Source organism: Ascaphus truei, chromosome 10, assembly GCF_040206685.1.
Source record: "Ascaphus truei isolate aAscTru1 chromosome 10, aAscTru1.hap1, whole genome shotgun sequence".
Lineage (NCBI taxonomy): Eukaryota > Metazoa > Chordata > Amphibia > Anura > Ascaphidae > Ascaphus > Ascaphus truei.
This window is the reverse complement of record NC_134492.1, coordinates 43,684,729-43,711,979: the sequence shown is the minus strand read 5'-3', so window position 1 is coordinate 43,711,979 and position 27,251 is coordinate 43,684,729. Positions and strand designations below refer to the sequence as shown.

Genomic DNA, 27,251 nt, shown 5'->3' with positions numbered 1-27,251 from the left:
GTCTGGGCTACCTTTATAGTGATAATCTAGCTCTTTGCTTATTCAGTCATATTATTAATGGTACGCCTTTATTATAACTCTGACATTCCCAGGCAGATGGGAAAAAAGAATTCTACCATTAGCTCAGTTCTTATATAATGGTCATTAGGAGATTATCTTTACATTAAAAGTTACTGTGAGCAGGACCTTCCTTATTTCAGCATGGTAGCATGTTAATAATGTTGTCATCCCCCTGTGTTATCTTTGTACTGCGTGCAGTATAGGTGGCAGATATAAAGCACAAACTGGCCACGTAGGTTTCCTGGTTTAATAATTATTATGAATTAATATTTCTCTTATATAGCACGGTCAGTGTACACATTCATTGTACAGAGCTGCATACACATTGTTCAGCTATACTGTACAGTACATCCCTGCCCAGTCTAATTTTATAACAAGTATGTATATATGTATGTACAGTATATCTTTATTTATATAGCGCTCACAGCTGTACTCAGTGATTTACAAAAGAGACAAAACAGTACAGGGAATTATAATAATACAATAAGTGCAGCAATCAAAATCAGACAATAGGAAAAGAAATCCCTGCTCCGGAGAGCTTACGATCTAATAGGTATGTTGGGACACTTACAGAGGCAGGAGGTGAGGGGATAAGTGCAGTAGATGGCAGTGCTTGGCCACAATGGTTGGTAGGAGTGATTGTGAGTGTGGTACAGTAGCCATTGGAATGCTTCATTTAAGAGCTGAGATTTAAGGTTTGTCTTAAAGATAGGGAGAGAGGGTGCTTGTAGTGCGAGGGAGTTCCACGGGTAAGGCACAGTGAGGGAAAAGGGTTTAAGGTGAGAGAGAGCAGTAGAGATGAAAGGGGTGGAAAGAAGACAGTTATGGGTAGAGTGCAGGAGATGAGCAGTGGCATAACCAGAGATTAAAGTTGATATGTAGGGAGGAGCAGGTGAGTGGTGATAAAATGACTTATCCAAGGTCACGTTGAGCTAATACTGAACTAGGTTCATTCCCTTTAAAGGCAGTGACTTCCCTACTAGACTCCTCCTCGCATTTGGTTATTTAACTGCCATGGAGGTTACCTGAGAGTTTGCTGCCAGACTGATACCCAGAAGATCCAGAGGAAGCATCTCCAAAGACGTTAGTGTTAATAGGTCTGGCCAGGTGGGACATATCCCACAGGGCACTGGTGTTGGGGAGTCCAGTGCCTGCTGTCCTGAGGTCAGTGTTTGTCTGCACTGCTGTTGCCTTGGACGAGTTGTGTGAGTTGTGGGGAAAATAAGAAGGAGCAAAAGGAGAAGAGGTGGTGTTGGCATCAAAGAAACAGCTTGAAGCATGTGCTGGCTTCACTGCTGGAGTAATCAGCGGCATACCTGTATACAAAAGAGCAAGTGTTAGGAAACAAAGAAGGTGTTCTCTTGTCAAACCTCTGCTCTAACTAGTTAAAACCTATATGATTTAGCCAATCGCATTTGTAGAAATGTAGGTTACTTATATTAAGCATGAGTAGGCTCGCGGGTTCCAAATCCAGATCTCGGGAATATTGAAGCTTGAAATTCGGAAGTTTGAGTCGAACTTTAGATCAAACTTTTCAATCCGAGCAAAATTCGAACCAGAATCTGAGAAAAGTTTATCCTGGGATTCATGTAGTTGAAAAAGAAACTAGGAGAATGTTTTGGTTTGCAAACTTTTCAAAAAAGTTTGTAGTTAAAAAAAAAAAAAATGTGGTTAAAAAATTAAAAAACAAACAAAAACAACACACACACACACACACACACACACACACACACACACACACACACACACACACACACACACACACACACACACACACACACACACACACACACACACACACACACACACACACACACACACACACACACACACACACTATGTAAACATCAAGGAGAACAGGTAAATGTATCCTCTGATGGTTTATTATTCTGTCTTCTAGCATCTGTGTTACCTGATTTATCATTTCTTTTACATTCAAAACCAATATCTTACACAGCTTTATGTTGGCTCAGATCTGGCTTTTGTACTGCTGCCCAAAATCCAGGCATCAATCTTCCTATTCTATGTATTCCAATGACTCTTTTAGAAGTCCTCCTCTGTTACCATGTTACCATTCCCCATTGCATTTCCTGATGCAAGCACAGCAAAATCAGAGCACAGGTCTATGATACATCAATGGATGCTTTAAACATCGTCTTTCTCACCAATTTACAGTACTACCAAAATGGCCAGTCCTGCAGTTTCACAGGGACCACCGAGGTAAGAGTCACACCATGCAAAGCAACAGGAGCCAACTTCAGGCCGCGAGAGCCCCATCGCTCACAGCCGAGTAATGGGATGATGTGGCCACATCAGGAATGTAGTGATTAAAAGAGGACAGGACTCAATACATTTCCTTTTTCAGCTGGAGTTGCTCAGTATCTGGGCATGTTAATTTGCTATTGTACTGTAGGAGTTGAGGGTTGGAGTCCAAAAGTTTAAAAAGCATTTTTAACAATAACAAATGTGACTGTACACAATAAGGTTAGAAGGTGACAAGAAATCACTGTACAAAGGTTATTAGCACTAATACGCAAAAAGATGATACATATGTCTCGTACTGGTTCCCCGTGCCTGTTACCAGCTCTCAACAGAATACAATGTCTAAACTGTAGATATGAGGTTTATTAATTACAGAGGCAGCAACCCATTTAGGGACAGCCTTTAAGTTATCTTGGGCTCTTCAGACCAATCTGGTTACTATGGATCTTAAAGCTTGTAGCAAACCAGATGCAAATGCTGCCCAGAATCTTTGAACACTGTTTGGAAGTTATTTATTAAACGACAACAGTGCCGGTTGAGGCATTATTGCCCAGAAACTGCCTTTGACATACTGTGAATGGGATTTTCTGTGTGATTGTTCCCCAATCAGCACTATCCTAATTTAATGAATCACCTGGTGTGTGTCCAGTTTCTGATTCTTGACACTGGAAGAAGTTTCTCTAACAGCAATTCACAGCAGTGTTACTGTAATTGTAAGAAAGCTGCTCATCTAATTCCTGACATTGGATGGCAAACTATTAGGTGCAGAGTTTAACAGTAACATAAATAAAGATAAAAGCAATATTGATTAGTGCAAATGTTAATATTATTTAATTATAATGTTGCACCAAGTAACTTGTAGACGGATGCCAAATGATGCAATTTAACTGTTACTATCAAATAATATCTAAACACAGGAATTAACAGCAGATAAGGGTCATCTATAGTGTACCCATTATCTTTATTTCTTACGATCATAGGGGTTTACTCGTTATACATTGAGAAGACGTTTCCATAAGAAACTGCACATTTTGGTACGGAAACATATCTTACATATTCCCTACCAGTTCAAATGTCCAAACCACATGAAAATAGCATTTTATGTTGTGATTTAGTTCTTGATGTGCAAATTGCATATTTTCTATGCAAATACGTCTCACAATTTCATGTCTTCATACACTACGCTCATTTGCATGTCATTACCCAGAATCCCTGACCTCAGTGGAAGCGCTGTTTGCTAATCGATAATGGGGAAAGACATGCGAATGCACCACACGTGGTATTTTTATTTACGGGTCTTGATATGGAATTCATGAAGCTGAGAGTTTGCATTTCACATGGAAATGCTCACCCAGAGATCTCGCCCGCACAGGCACGGTTGTGCATTTTACAACGAGGAGAATTCATTATTACGTTCTACAGCAACGTTTTTTTTTATCGTAATCAAACTGTATTCCGGTCCTGGTTATTTTGCATGGCAAAACTCACAGTTTAAAGAATAGCGACCGTACAGTGTTATTTTTCAGAAAATAGTGAGAGATTTATCAAAGAAAAAAACTCCAATTAACAGGTTTATTCCCTTTTTAGTAAATGCAGCCTTATTTTCACTCCAGTTTTGCAGCCGATAGATTTTGATGCTGTGTCCCCACAGATTCACCACAATCTAAGACACCGCTAGAAACAGCACTCCTCAATTATTTGACCATCTGTCAGACAAAAATGTGCAATGCAACACAGCCTGCAGGGGAAGGATAACGAAGCTCCGAGGAAAGGTATTGAAGCTCGATCAACTTCACATGCCGTTCAAGTCGATGACAGTTAATGTCGATCGAGCACTAATACCCATTATTGGAGCTTTGTGAATCTCCCCGACATATGATATTGATGAATCAGGAAGAGGCTTGGGGAACGTGTACGAGACGTGTTAATGCTTCTGGTAGACACTTGCAGCCATGCAAAAGCCACATGCCAGGAACACGGAGAAAGTGCAGGAGGCGACTCTCACTTTCTGCCAGCTGCTTCTGCAACATGTGGAGCTCCTGCTGTACTTCTGCCAGGGAGAAAACTGGTGGGTGATGGGTGGGAGGGTGGGCACCAAAGGGCAAGAAATGCAGATGGGCGGGGAGGGCAGCAGGTAGAACATTAACTGAGCTGGGTGGAAGGGTAACATGGAGCCCTGGAGGTGGAAAAGAAAGGGTGAGATAGAAAGAATGCATCTAAAAAAAAAACCTCAAGGTAGTAAAATGGAGTGGTGTTTCAATATACGTATTATATATATATATATATATATATATATATATATATACGTATATATAATATATACAGCTTAGTAAAAAGGCCATGGGCCATACAGATGCAGTCAAATGTATTGACAAGTATTCCGCAAGAAAACTGTAGTTGGAAGCTGCCCGACAACCCGCTGGCTTCCCCGCGGCCAGACTATTTCAGGATTAATACAGCGGGCGTCCCTGCTTCTGAATGGGACTCCCGCTGTGTTAATCTGACCGGGCTGCACCAGTCTACAAGAGCTGTGCAGTGAGAGCAGACAGAATCGGTCCCTCTCCCTGCACAACAGCCGATCGGAATGTTTTTTTTAAATTTAAATTACTTAGTATTGGAGCTGAACCGCATTAATTTCAGCCCCGGGGACCCGCTGCTTCCCGAGTTACAGGCCTTGGTATGGCGTGTCGGTATCTCTGTACGTTTAAATGCCTCAGTCATGTGACGTGGGAGAATTAAACGTGCAGAGAGATACCGGCACCCTATATCACTGCGCAGCTCTTGTAGACTGGTGCAGCCCGGTAAGGTTAACACAGCGGGATTCCCATTCAGAGGCAGGGACCCCCGCTGTGTTATCCTGATGGGAAATTCCCCCTTGCTCTGCCCATGGCTGTGATTATCTTTGGTCCACGGTTCACCAGTACATGTGTGGGGCAACGTGGAGATACCGCTGACTGCATCTGTATTTAATAATAAATGGTACTTCAAGTGAATGGGCCTTAAAGGGCCATATTTACAAAGCGGTCCTACTCCATAATACACCTTCCATGTCGGTAAAGAAACATACAGCCGTTCACTGGAATGAAGCGTGTCCATGTAGGGCCATGTTTACTAGGATGAGCTGGAAGGGGTCGCATGGAGATGCGCTGATTGGTAAATATGATGCGTAACTGTCAAAAGGGCCTGTTACACGTTACAGAGCATGGAGGGGGTACGGCAAAAAGGGGGCTACATGTAGTATCAAAATGTGAAGAAATTGATATATTCACTTACTGAGCAAAACATAATGTAATTTAGAGCAACCACTTATAATTCTGGAGTAAATACTCAACCACAAAACAGTACTGCAACTTTAATAAAAATATACACTGTACTGTGAGCCTCAACTAGAAAGACGAAGGTCTTAGCCCAGGGTTCTAAACTCCAGTCCTCCAGACCCCCCAGCAGGTTAGATTTTATGGATATACCTGCTTCACCACAGGTGGCTAAATCAGTGGTTCAGTCAGAATGAGCCACCTGTGCTGAAGCAGGGATATCCTGAAGCCCTGACATGTTGGGGCGGTCTTGAGCACTGGAGTTGAGAACCCCTGGTCTTAGCCCTTTCCTTGCTAGAGGGGCCTGTGGGTGAAATGGTTAAAGAGACACTTGTTGAGAAGAAAATGAGATCTGGACTGAGTATTGTTCTGCTCAAAGCAAATAAGTTTTAAAAACAACATACATTACGTGTCCAAATGACACTCTAGTAGTTGTGAAAATGATACGCATCCATTGCAGAGCACTCCAGCAATGAGAAACGTGACACCTCTGGCACTGGATAAGCCTGTAACACTGGTACAGCTGTAATGTTCCAGGGATATTGCTCGTTATTTTGCCCGTACCTTTCAGAGACTGAACAGTGTCAGAAGCGTGAATCAGAGAAGATGATGCGTTGAGATGCTGCTTTGACTGCGGCTGAGCTTCATGGGAAGTGGGAAGAGATGATTTTGATGGAAGAGCAACCACAATATCTTTATGAATGATGGTATCTATGAAAAGCAACCCACGATTGAAAGGTGACAAGTCTGTCTAACAAATGTCTCATATAAACAATGTGCTAAGTTATCCTTCAAGCCATGCTGGAGGCTTTAAACGTGCAGTCTTGAGGCTGTACAGTCTTGCCTCCATATACATTTTTTTCAAGTCCTGGCAAAAAATATTTGTACAATAATATTTCTTCAAATCATAAAACTACTAGTTAATATCATACTGATGTATATAATCTATATACAAGTTGGAAAGTAAAAGATGGAGTAAGTGGCAAAGCCTCTTTTATCTCTTCTGTCCGCCACTCATACTTAGGGGCTTATTCTGTAAGCTCCGATAGCGCTGAACCGTGCACGGAAAGCCCCATTCAAGTCAATGGGACTTTCCGTGCAGATCGCACGGTTCAACGCTATCGGAGCTTACAGAATAAGACCCTTAGTATTGCTTTACATCTTAGCCTGTTCATTTTCAGTTGAATGTGCTTCAGAAATTGATTTCAAATACTCTATATAATACAACTTAAAATGAGTCTAGAACTCATGTGGTGGTGTCTGGGAAAAGAGTAATCCCACAATGCGAGACTTCAAGATAGGTGGGAGAGTTAACCCTCATGGATGGAGAAATGGATGCACAGGTGGAAGTCAGGGGTGGTGAACCACTGTGATAGGAGAAGGGGCTGACACCTGTCAATCATCTGCCCTACTTCTACACTGCCTTCAGAATAAAATACTAGGGGAGGAGAACTGATGGAAAGATCTAACAGTCAATAAATAGAAACCCCCAAGATATCTCAACCAAGCACTGGCTGTCTCATGATGCTTGGCCGAACTCCGCTATTGACCATGGCACAGAAGATCAGTATGCACGATTATATAGTACCTTCACGCTGGGTTCTGCCTTGTTCATACTGGGTATAGTCACTGGCTGTGGCCACCTCCGAGCAGACGTCCAAGTCATCATTGGTAGAGAGCTGGTCGTCCGACACGAAGGATGTTCTGTCTGACTGATCGGATTCGGAGATAGCGTGGCTGCTAGATGGGGTCACAGAGCGCTCCTCAAGTTTGGACTGGAGGGACTCTATGATTTTGTCTTTCTGCTGAAGCTCCTTACTCAGTCTGTTAAGGGAACGATGGGATTTCAGTGTGTTTACAAAAGTGATAAATGTGATAACAACGGTATTTACTAAGTGGTGCTCTTCCATGGGAGAAAGACACCGTATGGCCCATTTCATAGCACCGCTTAGTAAATATGTGCCAGGATCTTAAATGCACTAATCTTAAATTTTATATATATATAAATATATATATATAGGAAATGTGGACTTGATCTTTTAAAATGAATATTTTATAGCGGCAAACTCTCTACCAACCATAAGAAAAGATAATTGTTTCCTTTGTTTGTACCATTGTGAAGCCATTTTGATGCTGTGTGTAGCAATGTCCCCTTTTAAAATTCCAAACTTGCATTCTGCAGATATCACTGGTTTAACGTTTGCCTCCCAGGGAAATTCAAATGGCTGCTGCTATTCACATACTGTACATCAAAACAATACAGCATGCCATAGTAACAGCTGATTCCAGTGAAATACTGTAATACACAGGTAAAAACTCTGCAAAAAAGTAAGGTTTCTGAAAGCAAGAAATATATCAAACATGTTATATTAGGAATTCAATTTTATTTTGGGGGTAGTTGCTGCTTTCATATGGTTGCTACCAGACTCTTATCCCAGGATGTTTATCTATACCAGGTCTTGAAATAAGATTGGGATATTTCTAAACCAGATAGTAATACATAAATGCAGTTATTTAGAAAGCGGCCATTTACCCTCCTCAAAAAGGGCTGCTTATGTAGAGTGTTATTTCCGGTATACTGGACGTAAACATGAGAGGCTCCCATTAGTGAAACAGCAAAACGTCTGTAATTGGGAGACTTCTGCTGTTAAACGATGCAAAGCACTGAGCAGTGCGGATCGCTGCGTTGTAACGAGCTGGTTATGGAAGAATTAAACATTTGAAACGGACATTTTTTTTACTATCGAGGAGTTCAGTTATTTCAAAATTCCCAAAACAGAAATAAAACCTAACACAGGCCCATTTCAGTAGAGAATTACCTGAGTGCCAGTAATTCATGCCTCGATTTATCATCCACCTCCAAACGTTCCTCTGACAATAAGGAAACAAAAAATAAAGCTCTAGCATTCTGGGAAATTAACCTATATTATCTTTTTAAAAAGAAAATGTTCCCATTTGTGGTTAGAATGAGTATGGGAATAATGAGAGAGATGACACGCCGTGCTATAAAGGTAAATGACACATATAGTACCAGAGGAGCCCTAATGCATTGCTGATTTATCTGGCCTTAAATGATGTTGATATATTTAGAGATGGGACATCCTTGGTGTCATACAAAGCCATGTGTGGATTATAATTGTACTCTGCCTATATATTCTACTCCTGTTTGGGTGAGGTATGAAATTCTCCATGCAATGAACTAAGCCAGTCAAGAAACAGCTCCCACTTACTGCTGTTCAGTTTGCTATTCAGTCTTTCTGTCATTTGGCTCCCTTGTGCCAGCTGCTCCCGGAAGCCCTGCCCCATGTAATAGTCTACGTCGTTTGCACGGAGAAGCTCCTCAAAGGACTTGATAGTGTCGCTCAGATGCTGGGAGAGGATGTGGCCCACGTCCCGCCCTTCTCGCAACTTCTGCCGCAGGAGTGACAGCTCCCGGGCCTGCGCCTGAATCAACGAGTCATATTTCCTAGAACAGAAAAGGCATCATAAATTGTGGTGGGACAGGATGTTACCTGTGCAGAAGCTGCAGCACAATATACTGTAGACCTGTAGTTCTCGCCTATTTATACACCTTGTCTAACTTCTGTTGGGTTATTTCTTTTAGGGGTTTCCATACCCCAAAACATTGATATATGACTTCTGCCCGTATTAAGATTTTTTGCAACTTTGCATTTCTCTGTCTGCTTCCCCTTGTTTCACAAGGCAACACCATAGAGGATGAGATTGGGATGTTCCAAGCAGAACCCAGAGTAATCAGTAAAGAAATTGCCAGCCTCATTGTCTCAAATACAGTACATCAAATGAACCAAGATGCCTTCCTCCCAACAAGAACATAATGACATCTGAATCATTTTGTTTCGTATTTAGGCCAATATGTACTCAATGAGGCTTTGCCAAATTATGCTTTACTGCACCCAGAAGCTACATATGCAGGTTTTTTTGATTAGTCTCCTCCTGTTTTTTCTCTTTAATTCATGCATCAGAAGATACCTTCAGGCCCATTTAATCGAAAATGCCAGAAAGATATGTTATGGCATAGCAGTGCTTAACAGATATGGGATCTTAATTGAATGCAAAGTTCTAGTAGCTGAACTGGCCCTGGAGCACTGTACATTCATTGTAGTAACTTTTTGAGGACCAACCATAAAGTTATTTATAGGTGTACTAGTGTGTGCAGAGCTCGTGAACGGTAGAACAGACTAATATGAAACACGTCTGGTTCACACACTACCATATTTATAAAGAATTATTTTGGTTCATTAAAACGTATAACAACCTACAACAAATCTACACGTCTTCATTTGTAATTTCTTGGAGCGCCCTGTTGCTTTGATATGGCCCTGTTGCTTTAATATGGCCCTGTTTCTTTGATATGGCCCTGTTGCTTTAATATGGCCCTGTTGCCTTGATGTGGCCCTGTTGCTTTAATATGGCCCTGTTGCTTTGATATGGCCCTGTTGCTTACCCAGGCCATGTAGCTGATCTCATCTGGTCTTTAACTCCCCCATCTCTTCGGGGCTGATGGAGCTGAGCTTCTAAGACAGACACCCTCTGGACAAGCTGCTCCAGGCCTTTGGTGGAGTGAACTCCAACAGTGTCGGACTGCCAGCCCTCATCTTCGTCCGTGATGCTGTGAGATGTGGACCCATGGAAGGAGACGCTGTGTTTCAGGCGGTGCTGGCTTGAAGCACAGTCACTGGAGGCAGACAATGTGCGTGCTCGGCTATGTAGGCTCCTGATGATCTTTTGTGACTTTTGCAACTGCACCTTGAGGTCCTTCACATGTTGTTGAAGAACAGTGATGTCTTCTGATTTCTCCCAATCTATGGTCCAGTCATTCAGCAAACATGCCTTATTTTTCAAGGGTGAACTAGTAACCAAGGGCCCCCACGATTTATATGGAGAAGTCAACTCTTCCATGAGGCTGGCTTCACTGAAGATATCTTCTGGCTCATCATATTCTAAAGAAAGAAGAACATTATCCATAATTGTATAAAGGATGCACGTTAGAAGAACATTTGCAACCAATTTTTTGATGCCTATGGTGCGGTGCATAAACAAAATGCAAATATTCCAACATGTTCATCAATGTCAGATATGTGTTTAGATTATACACCACAATCTGAACAGTTCTTACATTCTGGATTTTGGAGACTGTGATGGCAGATACAATAGATATCTTCAAAAAAAGAAAGAAACGGTATACAAGGATATACCAAACAAGTAAACATGGGAAGGATGTTGATCCAGGGAGAAATCTGATGGCCATTATTTGGAGTCAGGAAGGAATTTATTTTTCCCCTTATAACATCATTGGATGATGTTTTACTGGGGTTTTTTGTTTGCGTTCCTCTTTATCAAATACTGTAAATAGAAATACAGGATGAGCATCAGTTATCTAAATTTAGCATAGGTTGAACTTGATGTATATTCTTGATGGACATATGTATTTTTTGATGGACATATGTACTTTGTAACTACAGTATGTAACGATGTAAACTGTCCCCATTATATTAGAGACCGTTTTTAAAATAAGGAAACAGGTTTAGTGTCATTTGCCTCAAGGTAAAAAAAGGTTGTGTCACATGTGTGATTCCCTCAAGTCAAAGGTCCCAATAACCAAAAAAGATATGAGAAGCCAATAAATCGACGGACATATGCTGTATTAAATGCCAAACAGCCACCTTTTATGTCCATTTACAGGACACTTCATGTAAATTACAATATACAGTCAGGCTTTTGTACATGGGCTAAGCCCAGCCGCCAAAGGATCTTGGAGTGGCCCTCGGACGGCCTGCTCCTGGTAATTGCATTGCAGTTGCTCAGACAGCTATTTGCAATTTTTCACAATAAAACTCACTATAACTCTAAGATGAAAGAAATATATGGTATAAATGTTATAAATACTTATATGTTGAAGCATGGCAATGTTTAAGCTCTTAAAAAGGTCAGATTAGAAAGAAAACATATAAGTAGAAGGATCAGAATATATACAGCTAAGCCCCGTTATAACGCGATCCGTTACAACGCCAATCTGCTTATAACGCGATGCAAGCGTGGCTCCCAATTTTCGTATTAATGAATACTTTATAACACGATTATTGGTGTCTTAAATACTTTATTGTACAATGCATACAATTGTACATTATTTCTAACGTGATCCACTTATAGCGCGATATGATTCTTTGGACCCCAAGCATAGTGTTATAAGGGGGTTGAGCTGTATATATGTATATATGTATATATATATATATATATATATATATATATATATATAAACATTATGTTGCTGTGTACTTCTGGTCCTGCTACTTATATGTTTTTTTCTGACCTTTTGAAGAGCACTGATATACAGATATAAAATGCTTCAGGGCTTGCACACGTTTTGCATATTTATAGTGTGTTTAAGAGACCTAAATATTCCACACAGTAAAAGGCCATAGACACACACATGGGTCTGCATATCTGAGAAGAACGATGTAAGTAACCTAAGACAGTTAAGTGATATAAATGGAATGAACATGGGCTTTTTTTATATCCAAAATGTGTAATTGAAGTAATGTTTGCCCTGTGTAGGGCACGTAAATATTAGCATCTGTTTTTGGTACAAGCTAGAAGCATTTTCAGAGTAAAATAAACACAGGGCCATGCTTGATAGACACAAGCAGACTCAGTGGAAATGTGATAACATTATTCTTCAGTAAATCCTCAACTTATTGAGATCGGTACCATGAAGGAACCCTATAGTGTCTGTTTTCAAAATAAGTCTAAGATCAAGTAGGGTCTAGGTTTTCAGAATAGTCTGAGCAGACTACAGTGGAAAACCAAATGGTCTTCTTCCATGATTTCCATGTTTTTACACTGTACATGGTTCTAATCCCGGTTTGCCAAAATACCATAATAATACAGTTATAGCGGGTAAATAATATATTTATCTTTTAAGTCTCACTCCACAAGAGGATCACTCATTTCCAACATGGTGCAATGGAACGTAACTCTTTGCAGTCAGGATATATCCATTAACAACATTGCTGTCTTAGAAGTGAGAAATACATTGCAAAGCAAGGAGTTAGGTTACCTCTTGGTACAAACCCCACAAATTCCACTTCGTTAGCTCCGAAACGACCTAAAAAAACCTACCTGGGCTGGTGGTTTCCTCGCGGTCGCCCTCATTTTCGCTTCTTCCACATGTCTCATAGCCCAGGTCCTGCAGGTCCACCTGCACCTGCTTGTTGTTCTGTTCTACCAAAGGCTCATCTGTGAAGAGAAAATAAATTAAATCCGCCAATTCTTCTCCTGATCTGCTGGCAATATAATATACTGACTCTATCTTCTATGGGTCATCCAAGATGCAGTACTATCCCCCACACCTCTGAAATCTAATATGCTGCAACACAAAGTGATAGAGTGTGTCTACAAACGCCCAATGAGCTAAACTTTCCTCTACTCATTGAATGGAAATATCAGGGTAGACCCACATCCCCTTCATGAGTGACCACAATTCCCCCCAAAAGTAGAAATAGAACAAAATTGCTGTGTAGATTTTAACTTTGGTTTAATGGGCAGAATCTGGCAACATTGGAAGAGGACTTACTGTGGTATTTTCAGGCTATATTTTGTCTAGTTACAAAGAGCTTTGATTATAATTCCGTGTACTCAATATCATTACACAGTGAAGCATTTGAATCGCTACTCTTTGTTGTTACTACAATTTAAAGGGCATGGAGATAAAATAAAAAAAAGTATTATTTCAAATCAGTGGAGGTGGTATACACCACCTCTTTCCAGTATGTATAATTTACACATATAAGGTGAAGTGCATATCCAAACAGGGACTCTGTTTTCTCATAGTTCTCTAAGGTCGTGATTATACAGGAAAACGCATGCGGCGCTGCATGTAGAGGCGCCACGCACCCGAAAAAAACGTAAAAAAAACAATAGCAGTACACACACCTGCTGCGGCGTGCACGCAGATTTGTTCTTGGCTGGCGATGGCCACATCACGTGAGCGGTTCCAGACAATGAGGACGGACTGCTCACGGCCACGCCTCCTTGCCTGGTCCCCACCGGCTCCCTGGTATAATCACTATGCTGCTCGGCGGCAGCATTTGGTATAATTGAGCCCTAAGGTGGCAGAGGCCCCATCGCCTCCAGAAACCACCAGTTATTTTCTTTAGTGATCACAGCTCGTTTGAGGGTTGTGTGGTCACTTTTAACATGTGGGGGCACGTTGATAGATCAGAGCACTGCTGTTGGGTGGTCCACATTGGGATACACGCTACTATCCCAGTTGGGTTGTAGGATAGGATTTTTATCATTTTTGGGCATCGCTGGTGATGAGTTCCCAGGCGGTCACAGGTGCTACCTAGTCTGGTACACTCTTCGGGGAGCACAGGGCCACGCCGTGCCGTTACACAGCCCGTGCACGTGAATGGGCTGCAAATATCCATTACGTTATATTAGGAGTGTTATGGAGTAGCACTGCTTACTAATTATGGTCCTGTGTGAGGTTTCAGAGACTGGGCCAGGCTTGCGGAACCTTCGTGAAATATTATCACAATATTAAAGGGGATATTTATCTAGTGTCACAAACTAGAGTACTGTTCCAAAGACAAATTGCATCATTTTGACTCTTTGCTTCAATGTATCAAGGTTATTTTCTATACACGTTTTTCTTCTTGCGCCAGTGAGTGTTTTGGGTAATGGTTATATGAGGCGTTAGAAGAGGAGATACTGTAGTCAGTGCAATATTATAATGGGATGTAACAAAATTACAGCCTAAAACAGGTGCAGTTTTCCTCATTCTTGCATCAAATAAATTCACCAGATAGCAGCAGAGAATAACACCACCACATAAGGGATCTGCACCAAATGTCAGAAAGAAAATGAACAAGTTTCATACGTATGCCGCTGATGCAAATTAGCGCAGCTAAAAAAAAATTGATCCGTGTTCTGAAAAACAATTGCTATAATTGATATACATCATTCTAAAGGCCCTGTTCTATATTCACTGGCTTGATTGGTGGTTTTAGGCAAATCACAGTTCGATCAAATACATTGGACCTTATTGAATAAGGCCCAAAGTGTTTTGTGTTACCCAACATAGCCTGATGGTATGTGACATGCATTGGGGCCAAGTTAACTTTATTTGCTGCCAGCTTTTATTCTTCTATAACAAGAGCACTTACTGAGTAGGACTCTGTATTGCTCCAGTTGATCAGTCTGGGCGTGTACAGTGGCTTCTGACACCACCAACTTATCCTGTAGCTCTTGGTTTTGCCGTATGTTGCGTGCCAGCTCTGAGCGCAGATGTAGTGTCTGTTCCTCCAAAATGTCGTCCGTATGTGGACTACCATTGCCTGGCCGAGTGGCAGACTGCATAAAAAACACGTATTTGGAGGCGTCAGTGAGGTTATTTCATGAAATGAGATGGATTATCAGGAGACATATAATGGTCATTTTGTTTTGTAACACATTACTTCTATTAATACCTTCAGTACCAGGGGGCCACAATTGCTGAGCAGTCATATTACATTTTTGGTGCATGAAGCACAGGTAGATACTGTAAATTGTCCACACTCATAAGGAACTGACACTGTCATTGTCATTACCCCCAGACAACTCGTTCTCCCAATAACAACCTTGCCCAACTAGACACAGGGTTTATGGAATTGAAAGCTCATTGTATTTTGTGGTCCCATCCCATTGGGGGTCAGAGTAAATGCTAGCTGGTGCTGTACTTCTGAATGTACAGATGCTGGGAACTCACCGTTAATGCAAAAGATGGCTCTTGTTTAATACTGGGTTTTTCGAACTCTCCTACATACACAGACCATGGTCTGCTGCAACGTCTCTTAGACATGTCCTCTCTGGGCTGACCCCCCAAAGCTGAACGTTTCATTGGAGTTGAAGCTGTCTCCATCTTCAGACGTTCAATTTCCTTGGCCATGCTAACAATCAGGTCTGGATTGAATGCCCCCTCCCCATCTCTGAAATTCAGTGCCAGCTGTTCCTTTAGGTGTTTGATTACAGTCTCAGCCTGCCCCATCTTCCCTTGTAGCTTTCTAATCTCCACCCTTAAGCCCTCTTCAACCGATCCTCCCTCCTCCTCCATCTTCTCATCCTCCCGTTGTCCCAACGTTGCACTTTCCATTTCTACTTCCAGTTCTTCCTTTTCTGGGCACAAATGCTGTAGTACGTTCCTGTAATTGAGCGAATGTAATGTTTATATCATTAATCAACCAATTTTCAGTTTTTGGTCCCTCCCTTCCCTTACAATTGGTCCCTCTCTGTCATTTTCAATGGAACATTTCTATGTTTCTTTATCCCTTTAGCATAAATGCTTATGCTAGACATGGTAGAACCATAGGTCTCATAGATACGAGGAATCATAAACGTGTTAGAACTGGGCAGAGTAAGCAAGCTTAATGGTCATTATCTGCTGTCAATATCTGTTTCTGCAGAGAAATAAATAACACATTTCAAACTCTACACTTCTTTGGGCAGATTCGTCAAGAGCCGGTATGGGTTAGCGCACCCCAGCTGGTCTTAACTCCCATTGACTTGAATGGGAGTGAACACCAGATCAGGTGCTGTAACCTGTGCCAGCGTTCGATGACAGGGCCGCTATCAAAGGGGTGGGGCGAAGTTGGGGAGCGCCACGACAACTGTCTCGGGTTTGGCCAAGTCTGGAAGATGGCCCATAGGTAGGTTGTGACTTCTGGGAAAGGCCAAGTGGCCAGTCCCCTTTCTCTCCCGGGAGAAATCACTTAGGCCCTATCCCATTTTTGTGTTTGTGTGTTCTCTCTCCAGAGGCCAAATGCCTTGACCAATTCTGGCGACATTTTGAGGGAACCTTCCTTCCATCCTAACTTAGCTCGGCCAGAAATTTCAAACAAATCGGTGCAGCTCCCATCTTCAAATTATGTTTATTTAAGCGATAAAGAAAGTAAAATTGTACATCTCATCGACCGGATTTAAATGTATTATTTTGCAACATGTACAACATTTTCAGACAATTTGCCTTAACCGTTTCAGTGAAATTAAATATTTAGAATGAAAATACATGTGTAACCACGGAAACAAACAACACGGTACAACAACAACTTGTAGCTTTTACTTTGACATCGATGTGGCAGTGATAATTATTCACTGCGCAATAGGTTTTTTATTGGCCTTCCACGGTATCCACGATGTCAGTATACAGCACCTGTTCATGCATCACAGCCTTCTTGAGAATAAGGAGTTTTAGGTGTTGTTTTATGTTTTTCAACTTTCGGACAGTTTGTTGCATGTGAGATTGTAGTTGTTACATGGAAGTGTTCTGCAGTTTGTGATATTTTATTAAACGTAATTTCTTTTCAAGTCGCAATAATGTGAGAGTTGAAATGATATTCAGTATTTACATTTTGGTTTGACTTCACGCCAGTGCTTGATCGTGGCCACTGACGATAATAGGACTTTCTGGACAACTTCGTGGCCGGTGCCTCGACTATGGAAACTAGGCTTATTTTTAGGCTCGTACAATACCACACAATAGTGTGAGAATTAAATTGGCCAGACATTACCGTTTTTAACTGAAGTTTGAGAATACTAGGACAATTTGATGACAAAATCCACAAATTGGTGATGTTTCAAATGTTGTTTTCCCCGTGTTTCATTCCGTGTTATGAATCTTTGTCCTATTAGGTTTAATCGCTCATCCCACAACGCAATATAAAATATAGCGTTTTCCTAGTATTTTAACAACACCTTTGGAATGCAACCCTGATCGTTTTAACATTGAAATCACTGCAGTACTTTTAACTCAGTGAGCCCCTAACACATTGAATATTGTGTCGGATATCCAGTCACATCATTATATTTCCCTTCACATGAAAACACTGGGGCAGAAATGTATAAAACCATTAAAATATCTTTCATTTGTAAATAACCACACAGCATATCTATGGCAGTTTGAGGATGATACTTTGTTTGGAAGATGAGAGGTGGATACCTTATGTCAGCTGTTGAGAATATTCCAGCCTCATTCAGTTTGGCCTTCAGAACACATAGCTCCTCTTCTGCCTTGGTCTTCTGTGCCGTCACTTGGTGCAGCTCACATCTTAACTGCAGAAGCTCATTTTGCAGGCGCTTCTCACTCACAACATTCTGAGCTGATGCAACATTCTCTTCCAACTCAAAGCAGGAGTCAGAGGAATTAACTACATTCTAAGCACACAGAAGCACAGATGTGTCATCCATCTATTGTTAACTGTATTTCCCTAAACATTAAGGATACTGCGCGTAACAGCTTATACAGGAAATTCAGAACTACTTGCAGGCTGAATGCATCTCTCATCATACAGAGCTATATTTACTATACTGTGGTACTCCAAAAGACACTTTCTGGCTCATTCAAGAGAATGGGCGTAAGGTGTCTTCCAGCGCTGAAAGGTGGATTACAACTTCTTAATATGGGCCATCAATACTCAGCACTGTTATACACTACAGCTGTGCATTCATGGTCATATTTACTACGCAGTGCACGCTTTAGCAGATTTGGCCCACAAAGCTTACGCTGTTGATATCTGATACACTGATTGTGTAAATGTACATCCAAATAAACTGGCACTCTTTAAAATTATTCATTCATAGATTCAGCCTGCTGCATTAAACAAGCCCAATGGTGGAGTGAGAAAATGTATAACAAATCCTTGGTTATGAACAGACTTTGTACTGGCTTTTGCAACCGTTTTACCCATTACATATTTATAGTGTCGGAGGACGGCTCACAATTTTATAACTGGTAATTACATATAATTCTTTAAGTCTTACCTGCTGTTCTGCCCTGCCCAGCGTCGCATGAACATCTGCTTCATCTTCAATACTATCAGTGAACTGGGAGCTGGAATCCTCCTCCTCCTCATCTTCATTGAGACCTGAGGAAGAGAATTGTATCTTCTCAACTAGATTCCTAATCATCACACTTCTGGCAACATTATATTATTATGATTTCAAGGTCATCAAAGGACAGTTCAAGTTGCTTGGGCATTGTTAGCGACAGTAAGGGGACTATGTGTCAAGCCCCAAAAACATAGGTATGCTAAGATAGTCGTGTATCATGTTTATGTTTTGATGTACTTTGCATTAGTATGCTCATTTCCCATTCAGGGAAAGGGTTTCTTGACCCGTCCCTAATGAGATTCTGACAATAAAAACCGCTATGTAGGAGATTGTGTAAATCAATGCGAGACTCTTAAGCCTTAAAAGTCAGATTGATGCAAACACACGATAGAATAAATCTCTCAAAGCCCAGGGCCGTACTATACATTATTACTTTGCCCATAGGCTCCTAAAATCCCTCATAACAATGACAATGCCACAAAGTACAACAACAGTAAAAGCAAACTCTTATTAGGGCAGTCAGTAGGCAACAGGAAGGTCCAAAAGACCCAAAAAGGAAGTTGAGGAGACAGAGTCTACAAAGGCGTTATATCTGTGAATAGCAAAATGTCTCAAATCAATCCTTATAGGGGGCATATTTGCTAAGCATTGTTATGCCACGAGTCATCTTCCAAAGACACCTTCACAGTCCACTCACTTGAATTGCAGGTAAGGTGTCTTCTGGCTTACCGCTGCTTAGTAAATATGGACCATACTAACTTCATCAATACTCAGTACTGTCATACACTGTTGTATGTTTATTTTCAGGACAGAGGGAAGGTATCCGCTTAAAACATGGACGCTTCCTTATCGCCCTAACAGGCTAAAGCAGTTGTGCATTTGGGGCCATGTATTTACTGAGGTGCTATTCCTTAAGGCACACACAGTACTGGCGCTGGAAGACCTTTGCTGGCAGAGGAATGAGCAATGCATCGCAGTCTCCTTACTGGTAGCAAGGTTGCTAATGTCCCGAGGTAGCTCTCTCTGGTCTGTAAAGTGTGATTTGCATATACAGTATGATACTGGAAAGATTCACTGCTATTCAGTATGGCCTGTGCTTCCCTGCAACACAAACATGTCCTCTTCTTCACTGCAGCAGCGTAAAGAACGCAGCTGAAGACAGGGTGATACAGTATACAGATGCAGTGATCACCAAGTTCGTTTTGGGCGCAAGGAAACTGCAGCAGAATGGAGCCTGACCGCGGCCCGATCACAGCTTCCCCTTGCCTAAAAGCCCACTATGCTGGCTTTGCTGAAGGGATTAATGCAGCGGGGGTCCCTGCTTCTGAATGGGACTCCCGCTGCGTTAATCCTACCGGGTCACCAGTCTAAGAGCTGCACAGAGAGAGCAGCGAGAGAAGTACAGGCTTCCATATTGGGTGCCGGTATCTCCTGCAAGTTTAAATGTGCTTGCGTCACGGCCCACGTGACCGGGACATTTAAACTTGCACGAGATACCTGCACCCCATACTGGGGCCAGTACACGGGAAGGAGGGGGTCCCTAGACCTGAAATGAACGTGGTTCAGCTCCGGAGACCCCTTGCAGTGGGATCTCTTGTAAGAGCTGTGCGAGGAGACACAGAGAGAGGGACTGCTTCTCTCTGTGCAGCTCTTAGACTGCTAGCATGAGCAGGGACTCCTGCTGCGTTAATCCTTCTGGGAAATTACCTCTGCGCTTGGCTGCGATCACGGCCACGCTTGGGCCATGGTCCACCCACTCTAAGTGACGCGCATCTGTACTGAGCAGTTGTGTACTGATCCAGAGGCAGTAGACTCAAGATTAGTAAGGATTTAGTAATTGGAGTCTTATTTTGTGGTATCAGTATGAACATGTTCTATTTATTTACAAATGTCAATGTGGAGTGCCCATATTACATTTAATTATTTCACGTTAATGGGGGTAATAACGTCTGCTACATCTGTACATATATACATACATACACACACACACACACACACACACACATATACACAGACACATATACATATAATTGCAGTGGACCGACACTCACTTGAATTGGCTAACTGGCCACTAGTGGAGTATATATATATATATATATAAACAACTGCCTGATACAACGCACTCACAGGCTCCTCATTTAAGTGGCACTTTAATGAAAAGCCTGTGAATGCCTTGAATTCGACAATATATATATATATATTGTGACAAACGGCTTACTCCGGGGCTCCGCCGTCTGTCCGGGACTGTTAGAACACGGTCTTTTAGGGTAGGTTAAATGACGAGGCGTAACATGCTGTTCCTTTAAACAGGCTATGCCTGGTTTATTCAGTCCCAGGCACTGAGACTGCCACAGTGCATACAAAAGAAACACAAGCAAAACAAAAGCCTGCTCACCTGAGCAATAACTTAACTAAGGTTTTCCCTGACTCAGGGTTGGAGTGGCTTTTCCACTTCCAACAACAAAAATAAGCAACTTTGGCATTTTGGGGAAAAGGAGCAGAATGATTTAACCTGTTTGGGTAGAGGCTTTTCCCCTCTCTGCTTCCAGCAGCCTTCCTGCCTCCAGGCTCTTGGGGAGATGGAAGAGGAACCAGGAAATCAGTCTTCAATACCTGATTTCTAACTAGCAGGACAGGTGACAGAAATCAGGCAGCAGACAAACTCTGGTCTGGATCCCTCATCCCTCAGTTCCAGCACTTGCCAAACTGTGAGATGGAGTGCATGTATTATGAGGCTGCACTTTCCAGCCTAAACAGGATAGAAACTGTTCAGTATCCTGGGAGCCCTATATATGGAATTTATTACCATCTCCTGGTTTCTGTCACAATATATATATATATATATATATATATATATATATATATATACACACACACACACACACACACACACACACACACACACACACACACACACGTCCTGTAGAATGTGTATGAAGGAATACAATAATGTGGCATATATATATATACACACATACCATGTCTATGTTACGTACAAATAAAATACAAAATTGGGTTGAGAAATAAAAGGATTTAGACAGTCTGCTTTATTCTCTGAAGCCAGGATGTGGCCAGCTTGAATGTTTCATGTGATTCGTGACACTGGAGATATCAGAAAGCCTGCAGTGTACTGAGCTTCCGCACTATTCCCTCAGTGCTGCGGCTTAGTATAAAGTGTGAAGCAATGGGAAGGAGCACACGTGTGTTCACTTCCGCAGAACCCAGAGGAATTGGTGAGGAATCTTGATGCTCTCGATGTTTCTGATACGTCCAAATGCTGTTCACAAATCCAGCACGGCTGCGGGCCAGGGTGGAAGGCACAACATTTCTCAACTGGCCACATTACTGTAACTTTAGTTCAGTATTTCCTACAGAAACCTGCTCCTCTTTTGAAATGCTTCTGTGTCTAGGGTTGCCAGGTGGCTTCCCCAAAAATACTGGACACAATGGCGAAAGGGGCAACACGCTCGAGACACACACACACCTCTCTCTACTCTGTTCCATGCTGTTTCCTCCACTCCTTAGGCCTCGGACATGGTCAAAAAGACCGTGCTGAGCTGCGCTGAGGGGAAACATTATCCCTATCAGCGCGGCTTTAGACGGCGCTTCCGCAGGCGTGCGGAGGCGTGTGGAAATGCAGGAGACAGGCAAGTTTAAATTTTGCCGCTCGGGGAAGCGCAGGGCCGGTCACGTGACTGCCAGAAGCCAATGGCAGTCCGTGACGTCGGCGCCGTGACGTGGCGCCCTATCCCCGCCTCCCACTTGGCACACAAGCGCGCTCGCTGACGCTCATACAGGGACACGAAAAATCTCCTGCTTGAGCAGGAGAGCAAGAGCGTCAGGCTGCCCAGCGCTCTTCACTATACTATGTCCCAGGCCTTAGCCCCACCCTCAGGCTCCTGACACCTGCTCCTGATTGGCTGCATTATCTAGTAGAAGCCAATCAGGATGGAGGAAGCTGCCCAACCCCCTAGCAACAGCCCTGCTCGGGGAAATCCCGCGGACCCCCAAGCTAGTCAGGTCACAATGTCCAGAAAGGTAATACCGGGCACATACATGTCCACTATTACCTCTAATTTTTTAATGGACAGTGTCCAAATACAGGACAGTCCAGTTCAATACTGGACACCTGGCAACTCTATGTGTCTATTATACAAAACAAATCCATGATTCACTTCATAGCGAGTATTTAACAGGAGGTATGTAATAATGTTACATTTAAAGCGTTTTGTGCAATAAGCAGAAATGCTGTGCTAATGTAGCCAGGACATCTGTATACAGGGGAAATGTCAAATGTATAAAAGAGCCTCACATATTTATATTGTATATATATTATTATATTTTTATTGGATTGCAATAAGCAAACACTCAATTAATGCAAACATCTATTTAAGTAAATATCCACATTGTCCTTATTTTGTTTTAACTCCACATGGCATAGTTCTTAGATTATATTGAGATTTACTTGATTCTGATTTCAGACTGTATTAGATGTGCAGCAGCTGGATTCATCCACTCGGATTACTAAACAACAGGATCATCTACGTCCAAATTTGGACAACCAGAAAGGTTCAAAAGTAAACATAGGTGCTGTGTACTAAGCATCAAGCACATCCGGATGGGAAGGGAAGAATAGGTTATTTGCTTCATAATAGTCAAAGTTTTGGCCCAGAGGGAATCTCTTCAAGGTCACGGTCTGCAATGCAGTCACTAAGAGACCTTAATCAAGGTCAGTTCCTATGAGGAGTTTCATTAGAGGTTCCAACATCAGGTTTATAAAGCAATGACAAATGTACAGTATGTCTTCACTTCACTTATTTCAGTCATTTTATTAGGCAGCTTCCAGCAAAGACCATGATGAAAGTGCCTGAAGCTGAACAGTTAAGGACTCAATCGTCAGTATGTGCTATGATGAGAAACCCTTAGAAATAGGTGTAGGTCAATAAAGATATCCTAATTTCTTCACAAAGTTGTGTGCTTATTAGGTTCATGCGTTTGTCTGTATATCTGGCCGCAGCAGAAGGGCCACTCATTGTATGAGCACCTCCAAAATTACGTTTGTATGTCAAGTTTGTAGAATGTGGCGGAAAATAGCAGTCAATTCCTCTAAATTGTCTGTATGCTTGTACTGTTAACAGCTGTGTATCAGATGGGCAACAGATACAAATAATTGTAAATACTGTATGTGGCAAGACATCTCGTACTGCAACATCCCAAGCTCTATACTAATTTTTTCTTAGAAATGTGCATACACTCACAAATCTGCCTCTTCTCATCCACTTTACCAATGGGGCTCCAATCAGTAATCAGCTGGGAACTAATGCAATATTAATGACCTATGTTAACCGCTGATCAATGTGGTTAACATTTTTTCTACAGAGAAAATAGCAGATAGGCCTGACGTATACTCTTAGTTAGTGCCTGTATTTTGGAAACGTGCCTATCTTCATTATCTTCTACCCCAGGGGTGTGCAAACTGAGGGGCGCGGCGCTTACAGAGGCCTTGCGCTCTTCCCCAAAGCATTTCAATAAAGCGCCGGGGTAGCGCGCGAGGCCTCTGTAACTGCCTCTTACCTGCTCTCCGAAGGCTTCTGACGACGCGTCACTGTGTCAACACGGCCGCAAATGACGTTGTGGTCACATTACGTTGTGACGTCAAATTACGCCACCGATGCGGAGAGAAGGTAAGAGGGGGTGGGTGGGCGAGCAGGCAGGGGGCACAAAGAAAAAGGTTTGTGCACCCCTGCGTCTGCCCCACACTAATTCCAATAGGTAAGGTTGCTGAAATCGCAGCCCCGACCCCCTAGGATAATTATGTGGGTTCAATGGCATTGAGAGTAATAACAGAGTAGGTCTTCGCATGCTTCAAGTTTATTTTATTCAAGTGATCTGTGAGGTATTGGAAGCTTACACAGGTACAGTATCACTACACATGCAGTTTCACACCAAGCAAATAATAAGCCTTTGGACCAAAGAGCATGTTCATTTTTTTTCTGCTTATTCTGCTACCCTCCCTTTTTTTTCTAATCCATGGACTATTATTAAGCTGTGAGAATGGTATTTCGGTGCATGGAAAGACATCTGGCGATCTGGTTCTGGCTGTGCAATGTGTCAATCTTGCAAAGTTAAGTATGCATACGGTATGCAGTAAGGTGTGAGATCGCATTTAACACAAAGTCTTGCCGAGGCTGCTATTTGGACGGGGATTCAGGATTTTGAGGAGTGGGAGATAGAATCCATTAAATCAAACTACGTGATCTATTCAGTGGAGACAAATCTGTGTGGGACGCGTAGAGGCAAAGTGAATTTATGTTATTTAAATCTTACTGTAAAATATAGGACCATGCGTAAAAGGTTAATTAGGTTTTTATTCCTTAATCCGTAATCATGTAGGTTATCGTTGTACCTAATTCAAATATCTTTGTATTATTCCTCTTTTATAGGACTTTCTCAAGACGGAAGTAACTTCCAAGGAACTGTGAGGAAGTATTATTTGATTGAAAGAGTATTGGATGCTTGGGGCAGTCTCAAATAAATGATGACACCGGAGGGACGGGAGAGAAACGTTAAAATAGCACAATGGTGTAAATAAGGAAAAAGCCGGAAGCCTTTCTTAAGGTTGGGAATTTTCACTTGGTCTCACTTTTCACCTTTAATAGACTGTTGCTTGTGATTTATCGGAGGTCACGGGGAACTTGTGAAAAAAATATTGATAATACAATATATATTTATACAATATATATTTTATATAAACATATTTTTTTACCCACAAAATACATTTAAGCACACGCACACACAAACACACAGATCTCCATGCAGTTTTAACATGATACCAGGACGATAAGAAATAATATGTGGAGATAACTTTATTTGGCTTAATGGTGAACGAATGATAGGAAATAAATAAAAATGAGATGGATAGAATGTATTAACACAATACATTTAACCTGTGAAATAAAGAGGACAGACACCGATGGATTGCACTAATGTCTAACTTTCAACGGTCACTTATAATTGCATCAGCTATTATTAGTTACAAGGTCTACACCCAATACCCAGCAAACGTTAGCAGGCATTTCGTGTTAGTGAAAACAGCTCCCGTAAACATCACAAGCCTCTCAATGTACTAGGCAGTGTTTGAATACCCGAATACCCTCCACACTTCAGATTAGAAGGCATGCGTGTGAGGAACGCTCAAACTCCCCCTTTCCCCACCTCCAAAGATGACCGCTGGTGACCTGCTCTCCGATTCTAGTTGTGCCAATCGCTCCGTTGCTCTTCCCAGGGTTTCTTCCAGCTGACCCCGCAACGACTGTGCGGCTAACAGCTCTGCCTGCAATGCTGAACTGTTCTGAAAGCTGGTGGGGTTATGCAGACATAGGGGATTATTATTCCTTTATACTGTACAGTATTTCTCATTTTGTTGTGACACACACCTATTGTACAATTCTGCTTATCAAATGAATATTTGCTTCTACAATGTATATAAATAGAATGCTTGTGTACATAGAATCAGCTTCTCTAGTGGCAAGTATTCTTCTGAACTCAATCTGAAATGTACTTCATATTTATTTTGGGAGGAGACAATGCTGTACTTTTTCAGGTTCCGTTCAGGACATCTGCTGACAGGAAGCCCACATTATGGTGCAAATACAGATGTAGCACGCTTCATTGTTCCCTCCGGTAGGATACTTTGTGATATTCTGCACCAACATTGTCCCTGAAGCCTACGCAAACTCAGTTACAACAGGGTTTATGGTGTTACCATGGAGAACTAGGTAACATGCTACATCTGTAGCTTCAAAGAAGCAATATTTATTATACTATTAAACCCAAAAATAACAATGTAACATGTTATTGAGAATTAGCGGTTACTGCTAGATGTTGTGCTGTGACTTTTCGTGATCCTTGAGTGTTATGACAAATAATATTTATTTGGAGATAGTTGCACCCAAAATGTTGAGTGTGGACTCCCCCCAACATAACCTATGGTCTTTTCTTGCCCCTCAAGCCTGTAGGAGAGTTCCATGTGGTCCTGAAATCGCACATTTTTGAAAGCATAAATTGGACAATAATGTAACATTTATACCCCAAATTAGTTTTCTCTGACTATTCTTCAATGAGCCGGCACAATTACTATTCTGTACCTGCCATAACATTAGTAGCAGTCTTCCTGCTGTCTTTTATTGCTTATAACACCATAAGGTATTCATTTTCTTCAATAATAAACTCTTGACACCCCCAGCAAGCTATTCAGCAATGACAATATTCATTCACTGTTATGGATTGGTAGGAAGCGGTGTAATTGCCATTTTTGTCCATCTCAGGAAACCCTAAGACACATAAGGCCATATTTACTAAGTAGTCTTTTGCCATAAGTCACCGTCCAGCACTAGAAGATACGAGTGGCACGAGCTGCAAGGTGTTCTTCAGCACCAGAAGGTGGCTTGTGGCACAAGACTGCCTATGGCCCAAAGATGGTGTCTCCCCCGGTTCAACACTGATGGGGTCTTCAACTGGGAGACACCAAAACAACCAGAAAAAATATAATCTAGCAGACACTGCTTTATTATTGATGAAAAAATAGTTCTCTGTGGTGCAGCTCCCCAAGTGATTAGGTGCATGGTACAATATGAAATATAAAATGAAAAGAACAGTGTATAATACAAGGTAATTCCACTATGACATTGATGAGGAATACGCAATAAGATGGAGGACGACTCTCACTGT

At 41.9% G+C, this 27,251-nt stretch overlaps 1 protein-coding gene across 9 annotated transcripts in view; it reads right to left on the bottom strand.

Moving 5' to 3' along the window:
- Positions 1-27,251, bottom strand: part of PDE4DIP (phosphodiesterase 4D interacting protein) — a 134,488-nt gene that overhangs the window by 25,486 nt on the left and 81,751 nt on the right. For 7 of the 9 annotated variants that reach the window (XM_075616851.1, XM_075616842.1, XM_075616843.1 and 4 more), the window contains 13 exons: positions 25,737-25,879; positions 18,453-18,556; positions 17,632-17,846; positions 15,406-15,838; positions 14,825-15,011; positions 12,777-12,893; positions 10,102-10,597; positions 8,867-9,102; positions 8,456-8,507; positions 7,225-7,460; positions 6,201-6,347; positions 4,328-4,498; positions 1,086-1,376 (listed from right to left, as the gene is read on the bottom strand). In XM_075616851.1, coding sequence (XP_075472966.1) covers positions 1,086-1,376; positions 4,328-4,498; positions 6,201-6,347; positions 7,225-7,460; positions 8,456-8,507; positions 8,867-9,102; positions 10,102-10,597; positions 12,777-12,893; positions 14,825-15,011; positions 15,406-15,838; positions 17,632-17,846; positions 18,453-18,556; positions 25,737-25,879 — 2,828 coding nt within the window. The remainder of the gene's footprint in view (positions 1-1,085; positions 1,377-4,327; positions 4,499-6,200; positions 6,348-7,224; positions 7,461-8,455; positions 8,508-8,866; positions 9,103-10,101; positions 10,598-12,776; positions 12,894-14,824; positions 15,012-15,405; positions 15,839-17,631; positions 17,847-18,452; positions 18,557-25,736; positions 25,880-27,251) is intronic. The other 2 variants (XM_075616848.1, XM_075616850.1) reach the window with 2 other exon arrangements.